This window comes from Neltuma alba, unplaced genomic scaffold (genome assembly GCF_004799145.2).
Source record: "Neltuma alba isolate B1F8T4 unplaced genomic scaffold, ASM479914v2 tig00006797_pilon, whole genome shotgun sequence".
Classification (NCBI taxonomy): Eukaryota; Viridiplantae; Streptophyta; class Magnoliopsida; order Fabales; family Fabaceae; genus Neltuma; species Neltuma alba.
This window is the reverse complement of record NW_021634586.1, coordinates 1-18,187: the sequence shown is the minus strand read 5'-3', so window position 1 is coordinate 18,187 and position 18,187 is coordinate 1. Positions and strand designations below refer to the sequence as shown.

At 35.6% G+C, this 18,187-nt stretch overlaps 2 protein-coding genes across 6 annotated transcripts; both read left to right on the top strand.

The window, feature by feature from the left end:
• Window positions 1–557: 557 nt before the first annotated feature.
• LOC114751192 (vacuolar sorting protein 3) lies at window positions 558–10,636 on the top strand. 4 transcript variants are annotated; one of them, XM_028939857.1, is made up of 16 exons: window positions 559–1,515; window positions 1,837–1,932; window positions 3,254–3,529; window positions 3,629–3,825; window positions 4,122–4,263; window positions 4,550–4,822; window positions 4,935–5,007; window positions 5,667–5,715; window positions 6,284–6,557; window positions 7,379–7,434; window positions 8,052–8,120; window positions 8,228–8,339; window positions 8,729–8,818; window positions 9,203–9,373; window positions 10,077–10,092; window positions 10,175–10,636. In XM_028939857.1, the coding sequence occupies exons 1-16, from the start codon at window positions 772–774 to the stop codon at window positions 10,279–10,281; spliced, it is 2,745 nt and encodes a 914-aa protein (XP_028795690.1). In that variant the 5' UTR covers window positions 559–771; the 3' UTR covers window positions 10,282–10,636. The 4 variants fall into 4 exon arrangements, with proteins under 4 accessions (XP_028795689.1, XP_028795690.1, XP_028795687.1 ...); XM_028939854.1 differs by having other exon boundaries at window positions 559–1,932; XM_028939856.1 differs by lacking the exon at window positions 9,203–9,373 and having other exon boundaries at window positions 558–1,932.
• A 2,492-nt stretch (window positions 10,637–13,128) lies between these two features.
• LOC114751191 (uncharacterized) lies at window positions 13,129–17,479 on the top strand. 2 transcript variants are annotated; one of them, XM_028939852.1, is made up of 8 exons: window positions 13,129–13,365; window positions 13,612–13,675; window positions 13,999–14,220; window positions 14,873–15,054; window positions 15,183–15,357; window positions 15,438–15,649; window positions 16,795–16,917; window positions 16,993–17,479. In XM_028939852.1, exons 1-8 carry the CDS (start codon window positions 13,338–13,340, stop codon window positions 17,226–17,228), a joined length of 1,242 nt encoding a protein of 413 aa, XP_028795685.1. In that variant the 5' UTR covers window positions 13,129–13,337; the 3' UTR covers window positions 17,229–17,479. The 2 variants fall into 2 exon arrangements, with proteins under 2 accessions (XP_028795685.1, XP_028795686.1); XM_028939853.1 differs by having other exon boundaries at window positions 16,996–17,475.
• The last annotated feature ends 708 nt before the right edge of the window (window positions 17,480–18,187 follow it).

Here is an 18,187-nt window from a genome sequence, read left to right as displayed (position 1 = left end):
GTCAAATTGTGTATAATATATTTTTTAGCTGAAAAATTGTGTTTAATAATATATGAAAAAAGATGTTTAGTTTAAATTATTCTGGATAAAATATTTTTTTAATAAAATAAAATAAATTAAAATCTTATAACTTCAAATTACCTATATTTACTATATACACATTTTAAAAGAGATAACTACCTATACTATAATAAATAAAGGATAAAATAGTATATTCGTATCGAAAATTTAACAAAATGACTTATAAATATGATAAAAAAAATCTTATCTCTCTATCTTATAAATAAGAGTAGAGGAGCATATGCTAATCTGTGAAATCTGCCTTTAATCCAATTCCCCACCCCATGGCCAGAAAAAAAAAAAAAAAGAATTCCTTATGCATTGAAGAAACCAAAAAATGAAAATCACCACATTGTGTTGAGTGAAGTAGGAAATCATTCTAAAATCTAAACACGGCTTACCAGGGGCAATCAAGAGCACATAGACACCCAAAAAATGACCAAAAAATAAAACCGAGAGCATCAAAACGGGAATCGGGGCTTAGAACCAAAACAAGCCGGCTCGCAGGAACGCCGGGAATACGCCAAAAATTCGACCCCTCACGGGGATTCAGAAGATCGTTTGTTCCGGTCGTCGGAGTCCAGGGTGTTGCACTCTGTTCTGCCAAAATTGAGCAGAGTGCAAGCATATCAGAATCATCGCTGAATTTCCTTAGAATTTGCGCTTTGATGGGTACAGTAATCTATAAAGCTATTTTGGGTTGACAAAAATATGGCTAAAGCTGAACCTAGAAGTCGCATCGTGATCGGGCCATTGGCACAGTTCGACCTGTACAATCACTCTCGAAGTTCAGTTCGATCGCTCGCCATTTTTAGAGAATCCGACTCTCGAGCTGTATTCTATGTTGGCACTCAGTCTGGAACTGTCCTTTCACTCACTACAGAGATTAACAATGCGGCAACTAGTGCCCCCGATGCTACAACTGAGTTGGAATTTTCCAAAAACGCTTCCTTTTTGAAGAAGCTTTCTTTGCTTAAAAGCGTTTCGGCGAGTAATTCCCCTGTGGATTCCATATTGGTACTCGGCGAGGTAGGTAAGCTTTTGTTGCTTTCCGATGGGTCATTGTTTATGGTCGATTCTGCTCTGACTCAGCCGCCGAAAAGATTGAGTTTTTCGAAGGGCATTTCTTTAGTTACACGGAGAATGCGGAGTAATGAATCGGATAGTTCAAAGTTTTTAGGGACTGTAAATAGTTATTCAGAACAATCGAGTACAGGTCAACGACTAATGCAAAGATTGGGAGGTGGGTCCAGAGCTAATGGTTTGAGAACTAAGGAGCCTGAACTCCACAGCGGCGAGAATTATGTTTTTGCTATTGTCATTGGCAAAAAACTAATGCTTGTAGAGCTTGTTTTCGGCCATGGGGCTAGCAGAAGCGACAGAGACATCAATGGGGTAACTGGGTCTCTTGTGATTTTGAAAGAGATTCAGTGTGTTGATGGAATTATGACCATGGTATGGATCAATGATTCAATTATTGTTGGCACTATCAATGGGTATAACTTGATTTCCTGTGTTACAGGACAAAGTGTTGTGATATTTTCCTCGCCAGATGTATCTCGTCCCCCACGTTTAAAGTTGTTACTGAAAGAATTGAAAGTGCTTTTGTTAGTGGACAATGTGGGCATCATTGTTGATGATCATGGACAGCCAGTGGGTGGTAGTTTGGTCTTCCACCATGGCTTGGATTCTGTAGGAGAGATATCTTCTTATGTGGTTATTGTAAATGGTGGAAAAATGGAATTGTATCATAAAAGATCTGGTACTTGTATTCAGGCATTACCGTTTGGCGGGGAAGGAATTGGGCCTTGCATTGTTGCTTCTGAGGAAGAAGGGGATGGGGAATTTGTTGCCGTTGCCACAGCCACCAAGGTACGTTCTTTTAATAATCCGGGAGTACTGCAACCTTCATTTTGAATCCACTCTGACAATTATCTTTATCTTTATTATTATTTGTTAGTGTATATGTTTGTTTGTTCTAGGATGGAAGTTATACTGGTGAATTTTTCACATCATGCGGATGGGTGGCTTAGTCTTGTCTGATGCTTGATTTCTTGTCGAAGTCTTTATTAGGTACCTTGGCGATTTCTATCCAAAAAGGTCATAAACAACCCCAAAGGAAAAAAAAAACCCCGCCCCCAGGGGGGTGATGAAGAATTCCAACCATATCTGTAGAAATTAATTAGTTTGCAGAGTTTCAAGTTGGTGCTTTGGTACCTATTAGAGTGTATTATTGGTCAACCGCTGATGTGCTTTGACCAACCTTGTTGGCAAACTTCCATAAAAGCAGTATGCTTATTCTTCTTGAAATTATTCTAGAAAAACAAGTTGTCTAATATATTCTTTCAATCTGGGTACTCATACTCTGAAATGGTTGCTGGGTGTGTATTTCAACATTTGAATTGCTGGATCTAAGTGCTTTGGTGGCACTAATGACCCCTTTCTATTGGCAGATAATATTGAGATTATTGAGAGAGTTCCCGGAGTATTTCCCTAAATACCAGACAATTAGCTCTAAGTGCTGCCAAACGACCTAGCTGTCTAGGATCTATGATCACGTATCAATGCTTTCAGTGAAAGAGGAAACATTCATATTTAGTCCTATTGGAAGTGGAACTTTCTACTGCTAACTGATAAAGTTATTTTTATTCAGTATTTTTTTTCCTGAAAAGTAAATTTTATATGTATTATTGCTCAACAAGGCCTAATTATGTTTGTATGAATATCCAAGGTTTTAATATTTTGTTAATTTAGGATTTTTCTTTTGGCATGTTCAAGGTCTCTTTCTACTTGGTCTTTGTACATTGTTTGAGTGGAATAAACTTGCCCAAGTCAGGCTTCTGGAAGCCTAATATTTATTTGATGGAAGTATATTATTGAGTTACATCGGTCCCTTCTTCATCTTGAATGTTATTTAAAGCTAGCATCCGGTTGGATAGTACGTATAAATGAAGCCTCTGGGCCTAAATGAGTACAAATTATTATTATTTGTGATTTATCTAATCTGAATCACCCATAAATTGAGTTGAATTGATTTGAGATTATTGTTTGACTGATATTGGACAACATTTGGTCCTATCAAAACTTTTTGGATTCTTGCTTTGTTTGATGGCTGAACATTATAATTTTAACTTGTTAGTTTATAGTTCATTGTACAAGAACTTCAGTGATTTACTTTTCGATGTATTATCAGGTGATTTGCTATAAAAAATTACCTTTCGAAGAACAAATAAAAGACCTGCTTAGGAAAAAGAATTATAATGAAGCCATATCATTGGTTGAGGAGCTTGAGGCTGAAGGTGAAATATCAAAGGATTTTCTATCCTTTGTTCATGCACAAGTGGGATTTCTCTTGCTTTTTGACCTGCATTTTGAGGAAGCAGTTGACCACTTTCTGCTTTCCGAGACAATGCAGCCTTCTGAAGTATTTCCGTTTATAATGCGAGATCCAAATCGCTGGTCCTTGCTGGTACTGTTATGCTTGTACATCTCATTGCATCTTTTATTGTTTATAGTTAGAAGTTGAGCCTTATGAATGTGGTACAGAGGTTGAAACTGACTTTTGTAGGTTCCTCGGAATCGGTATTGGGGTTTGCATCCTCCTCCAGCCCCACTTGAAGATGTGGTGGACAATGGCTTGATGACAATCCAAAGAGCTTCTTTCCTGAGGAAAGCAGGTGTTGAAACTATAGTAGATAATGCCTTTTTTCTGAATCCTCCAAACAGAGCGGATTTGTTGGAGTCAGCGATCAAGAATATTAGCAGGTTTTACATTCTTTGCAGTTGTTATTTCCATTTTTTGGTTGCAACCACCATTGTCTGTCATTGAGACTGAGTTTCCTATACATGCTTCCTCATATTGGACCTGTAATTCTCTTGGTTGTTGAAAGAGAGGTTTGGGTTGGAGAATACAAATATCTTTGGTATATGTACGTTTCAGCATAATAGAATGCTAGCGTTGCAAAATGTAAAAATGATCTACCTGGAAGATTTCTCATAGCTGTAGGCCTTGTGAATCTGTAATCATTAAGATCTCTGTTGATGAATGCGAATTTATGTAGGTATTTGGAGGCTTGTCGAGAAAAGAACTTAATGCAATTGGTGAGGGAGGGGGTTGACACTTTATTAATGTATCTCTATAGAGCCCTAAATCGTGCTGATGATATGGAAAGACTGGCATCTTCTACAAACTGGTGTGTTGTGGTATGTGCGATGTTACCAGTGTCTCGTTATTAGTCAAGTTACAAATACTATTGTATTGTATTTATTCCATTGATCCAAATTGTTTGAATAAAATTTTTAATTTTGGAAAATAGATTTTTTATCAAATGGCATGGCTCTTTTGTTTTGTTCTGGATGATTTTAAAGGTCCTAACGGATTAAAATAGGAGTAAAAGCTTAGTAAACAAAAAACTCAATGGTTGCCCAAATATCTCCTCACATCTGATGCCCTGAAGGATGATCTAATAAAGGTACCTGGGTGTTGCAGGAGGAGTTGGAAAGAATTTTAGAAGGATCAGGACACTTACGGACACTTGCCTTCCTATACGCAAGCAAAGGAATGAGCTCGAAGGCTGTGGCCATTTGGCGTATCCTTGCAAGAAATTACTCTTCAGGCCTCTGGAAAGAACCTGCTTTAGAGAATTGCCTACATAACAATGAAGCAAAGGTTATTTCTGGTAAGGAAGTTGCTGCAGCCGAAGCTTCAAAGATTCTTGAGGAGTCATCTGACCAAGATTTGATTCTACAACATCTTGGATGGGTATGTATGTGTTTTAATAAGTACGGTATTTATGCAGGTCTAATTTGTTCAACTTCATTATTTGGATGATCATTATATGTCCATCCCCTCATTTTGACAATTTTCACATCAGATTGCAGATATCAGCCAGGTACTTGCAGTTGAAGTTTTAACATCAGACAGACGAGAGATCCAGCTTTCACCTGGTTGGCCTTAACTTTCTAAGCATGTTCACGCATGATAATTTTTGTCAGTGTTACTTTTTGGCTTCTTGCCTCATTACCCAATGGATTCCTTACATTGATTGTCATTAACTAGGAAGAAAATCTTGAATGCATTGTCAAATGCTGCCTTTTTGGAGTTTATACTTCTGGTTGTCCAGTGTAAGCCAATTTGGTGTGCCGTCTGATTCAATGACACCAGACAGATTCAAACAAGAGACAGTTCTTCCATTTAAGAATTCTTTTTTCATTTTTAGAAGATCTCAATGGTGAGAGGCACCACCACATATTTTAGTATTCTGGTGATTAAATTGTAATGGTTTTACAATGTCTTGTCACATCTGAGAGGAAGTAGCTATATTACATATTTCTAGTCCAATATTTTACTGGTGAACAAGATGCCTATGCATTTTGAAAAGGAAGAGCATGCAAGAGATTAACTCCATCTGTGCAAATGTTATTATTATTATCACAGACTGCCCTGCATATATTTGGTGACATGGTTTGGTAAAACTGATTGTCAATTATGATGATGTATTTTCCTACATAGATCTCCACTATCATAGTAATGGATATGTTTTCACTGCATTCATTGTGCATATTGTATCAGTGGTATTGATGTATAATTATTTCATTTATCGCAGATGCTGTAATTACAGCTATTGATCCACATAAGGTAGACATTTTACAAAGGTATATATGTGTCATATGCTGGCACCTGGCAGTATGCCCATTTCTTTTACATTGCTCTTAATCTCTCCGAGGATTTTTAATTCAAGCTGTCAATCCTTCTCTTTATAGTGGCTTTTCCTTTTCTCTCAAACAAATGAATTGTTCCTGTGCTTAGCTTGCTTATTATGATTATGGTTGCTTAATACCTAAGTTTTTCCTGTTGCGCTTATTATTTTATGGTCATGCTTCTGTATGGAAAGTGATCAGTAAAAAAGAGAGGATGATGCTGGTTGAGTAAATAGCAATACAAAATTCTGGTTAAGTAACAAAGCCGTCCACTTTTGTTCAGTCTATGTAATGGAAATTTCCTGAACTACCATTAGCAGTACCTTTCCTTATGTAGAATGAACTCCATTACAACATCAATGTAATGGCAAAATTGGTCCTTAAATGACATTGTAATTTTTATTATTTAAGCCTGTTATCTATGCCTTTGGTTTCTTAGAATTCCTCCCCATTTTATATGAATTGCTCCTGTATTGTTGAAATTCTGCTTCGTTCTTTCACCCTGACTTCCTTGTTATTCTAGGTATCTCCAGTGGTTGATTGAAGAACAAGATTGTAATGATACTCAGTTGCATACGTTGTATGCCCTCTCACTTGCCAAATCAACGATTGAAGCGTTTGAGCCTGAAAATCCTGATAGTGGAAATTTGGAGGTTAAAAATTTGGCTACTACGACAAACTCTATCTTTCAGACTCCTGTCAGAGAAAGATTGCAGATATTTTTGCAATCCTCGGACCTGTATGATCCAGAAGAAGTTCTTGACTTGATTGAAGGATCAGAATTATGGTTGGAAAAGGTCAATTTAATTCTTTTTGACTGCCCCATCTTAGATTGCTTTACTGTCTGGTGATTTCGTTACTTCTTGTCCATTATGGCAATTGCCATTTTTAAAAATTCCTTCCTGGTGAAGTACGTTGGATACGTCTTACAAAGTAAGGGGTATTAAATTGAATAGGGATCTCTTATTATGTAGGAGTCTCAATATCTGATTGCTTTTATAATTCGTCTTTATCCTTAGGAGCTTGCCTTGTAGTTGAAAGATATACTTTTCTGAGTGTTGTGAATGAGGGAGGTACAAAAGCTGTGTGTAGAGTATTTTTCTCTGGCTTAGTTCTGCCAACCATTTCTTTGATTTAACATTAAATTTCAGCACTTTCTATTCTTCTTTCTATAAAATCTTCCCTTCCCATTATCATTGGGGGAGGGGCTTATCTCTCAAATTTTGTCGGTTTCGTGCAATTTGTGATGTGTTAATTATGCTCCAGCTATGTAAAATTTGGAGAATAATAAATTTGGCTTGTAAAGTCAATATATTCTTATCAGTTGAAGAGTGATGGAAGAACATATTATCTCTTACAAACAAGGAAGTTTTTCTTTTCTTTTTCTTGTTAATTTCAAGTTTTGACGGCATTTGGCTTTTATTTAACTTCAAATATAGGACAAGTCCCCTCCCTTCCCTCATTAAAGATCCAAAAGTTGTAAATTTCCTTCGTTTCTTATGAAAAGTATGGGAGAGTCTCCTTCCTTTGTGTACCGTCCCTTCTTTCCTATGAAATCCAAACATAACCTCAGGGCAAAATATTTTCAACTTACAGTTTATTGTGGTTCACTTTGCAGGCAATACTATACAGAAGACTTGGGCAAGAGACTTTGGTCCTCCAAATTTTGGCTTTGTAAGATTTAAACTAACTTAAGCATCTCTCCTTTTTTCATATAGATTTTTTATGAACTTATTTTCACAAATTGCTGATAAAGGTGCACATATTTTCTTACTGGTATTTCTTTGGGTAACGGGGGCCTTATATGCTTTAATAGTACTTGACCGATACTGATCTTGGGGCATTCTTTCTGGGCTTGATCTGTGATGCCTGTTTCTGCTTACAGTATATCTCTACATCTAATAGGCGTCGATCTATCTTAATGATTTTTTACATTATTCCATTCTATCTAATTTGAGGTCATTCACCTTCCTGTCAAACCATAATCATTTAAGAAAATGAGACCTAGGATGACATCAGTTAGTCATTTCAGCACTATTTTCTGTTGGATAAAATTTGGGTGCTATTTAATGCCATCTTTTATTGAGGTTTAATGATAGGATTTTAATTAAAATTTTTATGATTATGGAGATCTAATTGCAAGCTTCTGAACTATAGAATTAAATTAAAAATTGATTGAAATTATGAGGATGAAAATTTTATTTCTAGTAACGGAACACTTGAGTGCAAGTTGACAAATGTGATTAATCATAAGCATGTCGATTTTACTATTTTTGTGTTTTGGTTCCCAGGAAACTGGAAGACAGTGAAGCTGCTGAGCAGTATTGTGCCGAAATTGGCAGAGCTGATGCATACATGCAGTTTGTCTTCCTTTTACCCATTGCATGCTTTCTTGGTGTAAAACTTCTTAAAAGTGCACGTCTTATAACAGTCTTTTGCCTTTTCTTTAATGTTGTAATGACATCAGATTGCTTGAAATGTATTTGGATCCACAAGATGGCAAGGATCCGATGTTTACTGCTGCTGTCCGCCTTCTCCATAATCATGGAGAAGCTCTGGACCCATTGCAAGTTCTAGAGGTATTGAATTCAATTTTTTCCAATAATCTAGAAGAATATTATTCGGAATATTTTCGTTCCATGTTCAATCCTATTTGCCCTGAAAAAAAAAAACAAACAAAGAATACTTGGCAACTTGCACAAGAATGAAAGGAGTGGAAGTGTTTCGGCATCAAGATTAGGGGAATAAGTATTTTCCAGGGAAAGATTAGACAGCTATACACAAACAAACAAATAAACCCCTTGTAAAAATCACAAGGCTGCATGAAGCCATCAACTCATGGGCAGGATGTTATTTTCATAAAAAAGGGGTTTTAACAGATGTAAAATCTCTTGCAGAATAGCACTAGCTCATCTTTTGTATTTTTAAGTTTTGGGTTATAGTCTTAACAAAAATTTGGCATTGACAGAAACTGTCACCAGATATGCCTCTCCAACTTGCTTCGGAGACTTTATTAAGAATGTTAAGGGCCCGGGTTCATCACCATCGTCAAGGGCAGGTACGTCCATGTTTTCCCTCTTTGCTCAATGGGCTTTTCATTTGCACATGGTAACAAGGGAACCAATATAACTGGGGAAAGAACCAGTCTTCCGATAAAAGTGAAAGGCGGGGATGTTCATTAACATTACAAAGCTGACCAATGTTTATGAATATTGAAGATTAGCAAACCCCACCTTAAAACAACCATGAGCTGTAATCCGAAAGGAGTCAGTAAAGATTGTCTTACCCCAATACAAATGCAAGTGTCATACAGTTAGCAGCAGAATTCAAATTTTGGTCCTCTAGTTTTGTATTTTCTATTCGATACCCTCATGTCATGTGCTTATGCAGCCTACAAATTTTACGATCCGATAGTTCTGTAACTTAAAAGTTTCTTTCCCAGATTGTGCACAGCCTTTCCCGTGCCGTAGACATAGATGCTAGGTTGTCAAGATTGGAGGAGAGGTCAAGGCATGTACAGATCAATGATGAGAGTCTGTGTGATTCCTGTCATGCACGTCTTGGTACTAAGTTATTTGCAATGTACCCTGATGATACCGTTGTATGTTACAAGGTTTGTGCATTCCGTACCTCGTTTTACAGTCATGCGGCTATGTGCAATTTTAGAACTTATGTGCATGTTTGTGCAACAGAGTAAATGATTGTGGTGTGAACGGTGGAATTGATCAAATTAATCCTCAAAATGAGATTGTTTTTCTACTCTAATTGTTGCTTCCATTATGAACTTTGGTCCCTGGGGGTTTAAGAGAAGTACTGTTGATTTTTATTCAACTTTCTTAACCCATTACTTGAATGATTCCCAAAACTTGTAACTTCAGTCTGAGTTACTATTAGGAAAAATAAGTTTCAGGGTAAAAAGATATTTCTTGATTAGCGATGCTTATCCAGTTATCCTCCTCACTTGTAAGTGCGTGTTTTTGGTTTCTGTGATGGCATAATGAGATCGATGTTATTTTCTCAAATGATGATGGCTTGACGAACAAACATGAACAGGAATTAAAATTCAAATTAAAATTTGAAGTTTAAGGGGTAGAAGTTGATGTATTTATGGAGTTGAAGGGCTTCACTTGTATTATGTCTTCCTCAATGGACTAAGTTGACTAAATTCTGGTTGGTAGTTTGACAAAATTCTTTTAACTCTCAATTGAAGTTTATGTCAGGGCATATATTTTAGCTTGTTATGTGCTCTTCGCTGCTAAGCATTGCATTGTTTTACAAGTTTGGATTGTTTTCATCACACTTAAAATCTTTTGCAGTGTTACCGTCGACAAGGCGAGTCGCTGTCTGTCTCAGGCCGTAATTTTAAGGAAGACATCATAATTAAACCAGGTTGGCTTGTGGGCCGTTGATCCAGAAACTAAATGCTGCTATTATATGCCAAGATTGCTGAAGCAGAAGCAGAAGCAGAGGCAGAGGAATTGCTATTTCATACCATATCCAAATCTATTCATCAAATTTTAGAAAGAGGAATCTGTTGGTGAAGATAACTGAGTTCAAGCTTCAGGTGTGTCAGCGTCTAACCTTCAACATTTAGAAGATATAAAGGTCTCGCATTGTTAACGACCACATCATGTTACTGTACATAGATTTGTTTTTAGTTCCTCATTCTGGCGATAGCATTGTAAATTAGTGGGATGGTAAACTGTAAATTTTGGCTTTTGAATTACTACTACATTCTTTCATTTTGGTTGATAAATGTGTGGTTAGCTTTTAGTCCTGCGAAATTGGAATTGTTTGCTGAGAATGGACGCTAGTTGTGTTATGTAACCGGAAGAATGATGATAATGATGGTATTAAAGTAAGTCCTTTTGTTTATCACCAAAAAAAAAAGAAAAAAAAAGTAAGTCCTTTTGTTCATTATTTCTACTTGGTTGCTCCACCTCCTCCTCCTGTTGAAAGTTGTGGAAATTTGTAGGAGTTTGGTCGTCTGAAAAATGATCAAGCTAAAAAGTTTGGTTTGAGGACCGGTTTAGTCTGAGACAAGACCGGGTTGGGCTTGGTTCACCAAGTTAGGTCTCCATCTGGTTTTTTGCCCTCCTTGCCAGATTTTAAAGCTGCATGTTGTCCCAGTGTATCTCACTTGGACTCTTAAATACGGCACTTTTGTTTGATCTGTTCTTTCAATTTATGGTCTCATTCCAACGGAATTGGGTTTAGCAGAAGGGATTAGTTCTTCACAATGTAGCGAACTAAGGTTTGAATTCATGTTAGGAGATATGCTCACATTTAGTACCTAACAGTACTTTGAATAGGATTACTTCTATGATATCTATGCTTTAGTTATAAAAAAAAATTTACGGTCCCAATCACAAACCATGGAGTGAGTTTGCTTTTTCTAATTAAAATTGACTACTGTGTGTAAATTCTAAAATAATTAAATATAATAAATTAGATAAAATATCATAAAAATACGAAACATGCGGACATATCATAAAATTTGAAAATAATTAAAAATTATTTTTTATCAACCATGATACACAAAAAATTACTCCTTTAGTCTTATTCAAAAGTCATTTTTAATGTATTCCACATAAATTAAGAAAAACCTTAACTTTCATAAACTTTTGTTTAAAATTTAATAACTTTTTAACTTTATCTCTATTTAATATATATTATACTCCATGAAAACAAAGTCAACATAGTAATAAATGAAAGGTAAAATATGGTTAAAAAAATAAATAAAGGGTAAAATTATATATTCATAAAAAAATTTTAATAGCACAAGTTTCTTCTCTCTACCTTATAAAGGAGTACTAAATAATAGGGATAATTAATTTGGAGGTCCTTATAATTTTTTTCAATTTTGAATCAAGTCCCTAAGTTTTTTTTTGTTTTTATTGGCTCCTTTAACTTTATGCAGTTAGAGCCGTTAATCCTTGAAATATAAAACTGTTAAATAAAAATAAACAAAGTTAAATTTCCGTTAGAGAGCATTGGATGAACCAAATTCTCCTTCTGCTTCCTCCCTCCACCGCCATCTCTTTCCTCTCTCGTTTCATCATTCATGCATCTTGTCCTTCCATATTGCGAGCATGAAGAATTTAGTCTAGATATGAATGGACGAATTTTCTTGATTTGATCCTGCTTGGCAATTTTATAATGTTTTAACAAAGCATGTCGTTTAACTATTACATCCATATATGCACATATATAATGATAATCTCGAATTTGTTCATTTGTTTACATCAACCGATTTTTATCCATTTCTCTAAGATTTGGTATGAAAACAGCACCTTGGTACAGTGAGCAGGTACTTAGCTCTCGACATTGAAAGACCAAAATTCTTGTTCAAGTCCAAATCTTTTAGGGTCATCCCTGATGGAAGCTCCAACCGGAAACAGTTGTAACTAAATGACCACTAGCTCCATCGTGCACAGCCCCAACGACTGTCTCCAAAATCCTCTCCAGCCAAAACCCATCTTCTTTGGCCAAGCCTCATGATCTCACCCCAGCGCCCACATGTTCTCTCTACTGAGACAAGTAGAGCTCCGGGATGGCTTTCGGGTAAGAGAAGAGAAGAGAAATGGTGGTGGACGAAGTAGAGAGAGAGAGCGTTTTGGTAGAAGGGAGCAGAAGGAGAATATGGTCCAGCTTAATGCCACCCAACGGAGTTTAACTCTGTTAATACTGATTTAACAGTTTTAACTCTCAAGGAGTAACCGCTCTAACAACACGAAGTTAAAAGGATCTAATAAAAAGAAAAAAAAACTTAGGCATCTGGTTCAAAATGGAAGGAAATTACAAGGACCTCTCAATTAATTATCCCTAAATAATACTACTTTCGATTCTAATTATAAAACTTTATTTGTAGTTCACAAATGAAGTCTTATAATTAAGGCCTGTAAAATAATTTTTACTTTTCTTTTATAATATATACTCCTCTGGTCATATTTAAGAGTCACTTCCAGTATGTTTCACACAAGCCAAGAAAAATTTTAAACTTTATTAACTCTTATTTAAAATTTAATTTTCCTATTATATCTCTATTTAATATGTATTATAGCTTATGTAAACAAAGTCAATACAATAATAAATAAAGGATAAAATTATATATCTATATAAAAAATTTCTCTTTATATCTTATAAATAGAATCAAAAAATATCTTTTTTCTGTCTTATAAATAGGACTACAGGTGTACAATAAATCACTTCTTATATAATCATCACTAATATGTGCAAAAATCAGAACAAATGGTCCGAAAATAGTTTTGACTTTTGACTTTGGATAAATACACGTGTCATTGGCTGCTTATAGAGCATGTGTGCTCAGTGAGATCATGCAACTGAGTCGCACGGGGCCAACAAGCTCGTACGCGCGGGCAGGTGAGAGACAGTGAGTGTGTGTGTATACATACACATAGGCAAATTGACGAGTTCATTGACAAAAACATCCATTTTCTTACCCGCGAAGTATCTTTCCCGATTTGACTTTCCCTGGGAGAGGCAGTATAGAACCCAAGGAAATGCTCTTAGCTCTATAGAAGTGAAGGTAATCACTGAGCAAAACAGAGCACACCATGGGTGGCGATTCAATTTCGTCTCAAGGTAGCGTTCTGGGGCCTCTGTAAATATTCTGTTCTGATTCTCAGAAAGTGAGGGGTCCATGTAATTTCTGTTCGATTCCTTTGTAGGATAATTCAAAATACGGAAACAATCTGATTAAGTGCTCTGTGGGTGTGTGTGTGTTTTTTGTATACTTTCCCTCCCTGTTTATCTATGTTTAAATTGATGCAAAACATATGAGATTCTTGTTATGCGCTTGTTATCTATTTGCTCGATGATTGTGTACAGGTGAAGATTCTTGTTCAGATGTCGTTTTTTCTACCCTTTCTTCCAATTCTCCCACTCTTACAAGGTACAGTCTGATCAGTGGCTCATGTTCTTGTATAAACCATGAATTATCAAACTCCTCTGTAGTTGTGAGCTAAGTAGTGATACTGTCACAGATACAATACGACAGTATATGGTTATAGGGCAACGGCAAGATAGACAATGCTAAGGCATTGGCGACCACTGTCATTTGGGGATTTGAGGGGAGAATTGAAAGTTTCTCCTGGGGCAACATATTTGCAAAAATGGGTCTGGAATAATAGTAGGCGCACTACAATAGTGGTCTAAAGTTGATTCGGTTCCTTTAATTTAATTATGTCCTTTTTATGTTATCTTCTTATGTTTCAGGGATAGCTTGAGCATGAAGGTTGAAAATGACACTGTGAATGGGGAAAATGGGTTGGCACGAGTAGAAACTGGGGAGATAAATATCGGGCCTTCTTCTTCTTCTTTTGATCTTGAAGTCAATAACAGAAGAAAACATCGCATCTACCAAGAAATCTTGCAGAAATATGATGAAAGGACAATTAGTTGCAAGAATCTGAAAGAGGAAAGAGAGAAAATTTTGAGGTATTGATTTGAACTCAAGTTTCTCATGTTTTATATATTGTATTGATATTTGTTTTTATATTACTAAAAGATAACACTTCATCCGTCGAAGTTTATGGTGAGAAATTTAGAAAATCAAACTTTGGTGTAAGGGTAAAAAATAGAAACATTGATAAGTCAGCATTATGGGAGCGGCATTTGTTGTTTCTTTCAATGATGTAACATTTACTTCTTGGCAAATGAATGCGGGACCTTAGTCACAAGAATCAGCATGAGGTCAAATATTTGTGTAGTATACCATCAAGTGTGCCAAACTGCTAATTTATTATGTATTTGCACATTTGCTTGTTCACTATAGGTATTTATTATTATTATTATTATTATTATTATTATTATTATTTCAGAATATCTGTCATTTAGAACTTGCAGCTCCGTGCGCTTCACATTATATTTTGCATGCATGTCTTTCTTCACTTATGGCTTACTGCTAAAATACTTCACTTTTATTTGATGATTTATACCGTACTGTGAAACCAAGACTAATTTCAATTTTTTGCATTTAACAACGTATGGTGAGTGCAGTTAAAAGGGATCTTCAGTTAACACAAGCCTGATATGAAATCGCAAAGTTTTCTTACTGACTATGCCATATATGTTGGTTTAATTGTTACAGCTACAGCCCAGGAGTATGGACAGAGAATGTGGGTGGGTTGAAATTAAGTGATTATGATGTACCAAAGACAACATGCCTCATATTGATTGGTCCAAGAGGGTCTGGTAAAAGTAGTCTAATAAATAGAATCTCCAAAGTATTTGAGGTTGGCAAATACGCAACAGCAAGAGCACAAGTATCATGTATGACATTCAATGTGTTGTTTAAATTTGTTTGCTGAAGATTCAATTTGAGGATATCTTTGACTCAGGGAATAAATGGATATTGAGCTGTCTGAATAAATTTTTTTTAATTTATCTTCTGATGCCAGGTAATTCATCTACAGGAGATGGGACATACTTTCTCCAGGAGTATATGATTCCAAGAAGCTCAACTTCTATCTGTCTGTATGATACACGTTGTTTGTCTGGCAATCCAAATGACGATGATAGAATTCTGTATCAGTGGATGACAAAAGGTGTTAGTCATGGAGAGCTTGTTCTGAGGTATGAACGCTCAATTTACATAACATTTTTAATTCACTCGTTGTTTATATTCAATTCACCTAATGGGGATTTCTTATCAGGAGCACTGATGATCAGCGTCTGAAGAAACTTTTAAAGCATAGGGCTTGCAAGACTGATTTCTTTTTCAGCAAGAGGATGAAAGTTAATTTTGTTATATATGTTGCTAATGGCCTTTCACTTTTAAAATCACTGGAGAACACTGGTGCTTCGGAGAGAGGATATGCTGATATGGTTGCTTCTACTTTCAATTGCCCGTACCTGTCATTTAAAGGTGTCTATAAGACAGATGTATTTTTTTCCTGGATATGCTTCTTGTAACTGCTTGTATTTCTTTTCTATGTGTATTGGAACAGATACTCTATAGGCCTACATGCATATTAAACAAGTGTGCCTCTATTCATCTATTCTAACATCTAAGAACCATAGCTATATAATGAACTTTGGGCATGTCGACATGTCAAACTTTGGAAAATATAAAAATGAATGAACACAGCTAGATCAAAGGATTGTGAGTGTGATATATTTGTACCTCATATCTGCTGAGTCTGTTGTTGACATGGCCGAAACTCGGCTGCTTCTGATATGTTTCAACCATGAGATGTAAGGCTTCGTGATTAGCTTTCTTTTCTTAATATGCCAAAGTCAGTAAAGGCTGAGAAATGTAGACCTAGCCCAATTTGCAATATAAAGTCCACCTTGAGAGAAAGAAATACTGCATATCCACTTATCCAGCATGGTATTTTAAGAAAGTGAGTAGTTCAAAACTCTCACTAAAGAGTAAGGACATATACTTTTTCTTTCTTTTGCCTTGTTCTAGTCCTTAAATCTCAAGCACAGATGATTTTCTCCCAAATACTCTCGCTGTCTTTTTTACTCTTCTCTTATGTAGCTTGTAAATAGCATTTTGAGGTGTGCATTTTCTTATTTCTTGATGGAGATATTATTTTCTTTTGAGATAATATGCCATATGAAAGTTAACTGAGAATTTTCGCATGAATTAACCTAAGTTCTGTAAAATTTACAGAACTTTGTTTTACCTGCTTCGACTCCTCTTTTTCTTTATATATTTCCTTTCAATAGTTGATATGCTAAATTACTGATATATAGCTTCTGGAACTTGGAAGTCTTGCATTGTTTTTGTTTTTGTTTTTCCTTGCCTTAGTGCCGTTCCAGCATGTCATCTAAGTGCGAAACATTTGCTTCTCTTTTGTTTCTTGTATATATTAGGCTGGAACAGATCTTGAAGAATCACTAATTTATGAGAACTTCTATATATTCTGCAAATTAGACAACTTTTCAGCCATTTAATTTTTCTCCTCATTGACGTCCGCATCTCTCTCTGCTATTCATCATATTTTTCCTTCAATTAGTTCCAAATTGTATTGTTAGTTAAATAATCATCTCGATTAATTGCAGATGACAAACCAGTGCTTGTGGTCACGCATGGGGATCTTCTTTCACTATCTGATCGTGCTCGTGTATGTGCATATTTGGTAGAGCTGCTAGGAGTTCCACCAACTCAAATTTTTGATATCCCAGGTAGTTTTTCGAGTTTTCATTCAGGTTAAGATTCTTTTATGTTGATGTAAGTTTAACAGTTGATTATTATTCCTGCAGAATGCGATGATTGTGTGACTGAGTTTACCATAATTGAAATGTTGCGGTATACTCTTGAGCATGCTGACAGAAATTATCCTCCAAAAATTAGGGTCATGGATAAGGTTTGTGACTTCCAAAATACCGATGATGATAACATGTCTATGATGTCCATTTTTTCCTTCCAAACTTTTCTTATGGAATTTATGCTTGACCATATAATCGTCTTTCAATTTTGGATTCTTGCTAAATAGAGCCTTCTTTCTGGCTAAAAAAGAAATAAAGAGACTTTTCCAGATTAGGTGACTAAGCCCCTTTCATTTTTGAGACATCTCTATTGCTCATTTGTATTTCTAGTGAATAATTAAATATTAGAGATTTTGGTTTGTATCTAACAATTATTCCACTAAGGAATCAATTAATGGTCTAAGCCTAAACTTGAGGGAGATTTTAGGCCCAAAAAAAAAAACTTGAGGGAGATTCTATTCATTTTTTCACTTCATTGCTAGAAATTGGGGAAATTCAATGCATCTGTTTACTTTATTATATTATTCACGATGCTAAGAGAATTCCAAGTGTGTCTTAAATTTCTATGCTATCTTTCTCAGCGCTCTGATTATTCTGAAATACTTGTTAGTCTTTCTCTTTTTCATATTTTATATCTTCTTTTTCAAATATTCTACCTACTTAAGAAGAGATTTGGATTCTGCGCACTTTTTACCAGAAAACATAGTATTGAAAATTGGACTAGACTGGACCGGCCAGGTTGGATCGGAAACTAGCCAACTAGTCACCTGGCCGATCCAATCAGCAGTAAAAACCGGTGGTCGGGTTGACTTGGGGTGACCCCGGAGAAAACCGGCTAATCCGACCAGTTTGGTGGGTTAACCTCGTTATATGCCCCCCTTTCTTTTTAAAAGCTGTTTTAATGCTAAAAACTTGTTAGTTTAGTGACTAAAGGATTCTAGATAGGAATATTTTGTTGTCATAAATCTATTTTGATATTTTGCTGGGAAAAATATTTAGTGATTTTAACACTATGATACTATAATGTTAATTGTCAAGAGAATTGTAGGGAAAATTGAAAAGAAAATGTAAGTATATGATTATTTGTTAGAGATTCAAAATATTAAATTGATACTTAGTCTTTTGGATGGCATGATTAGAATTTACATTAATTTTTAATTTTTTTTATTCCTCACTAGTTTGATCC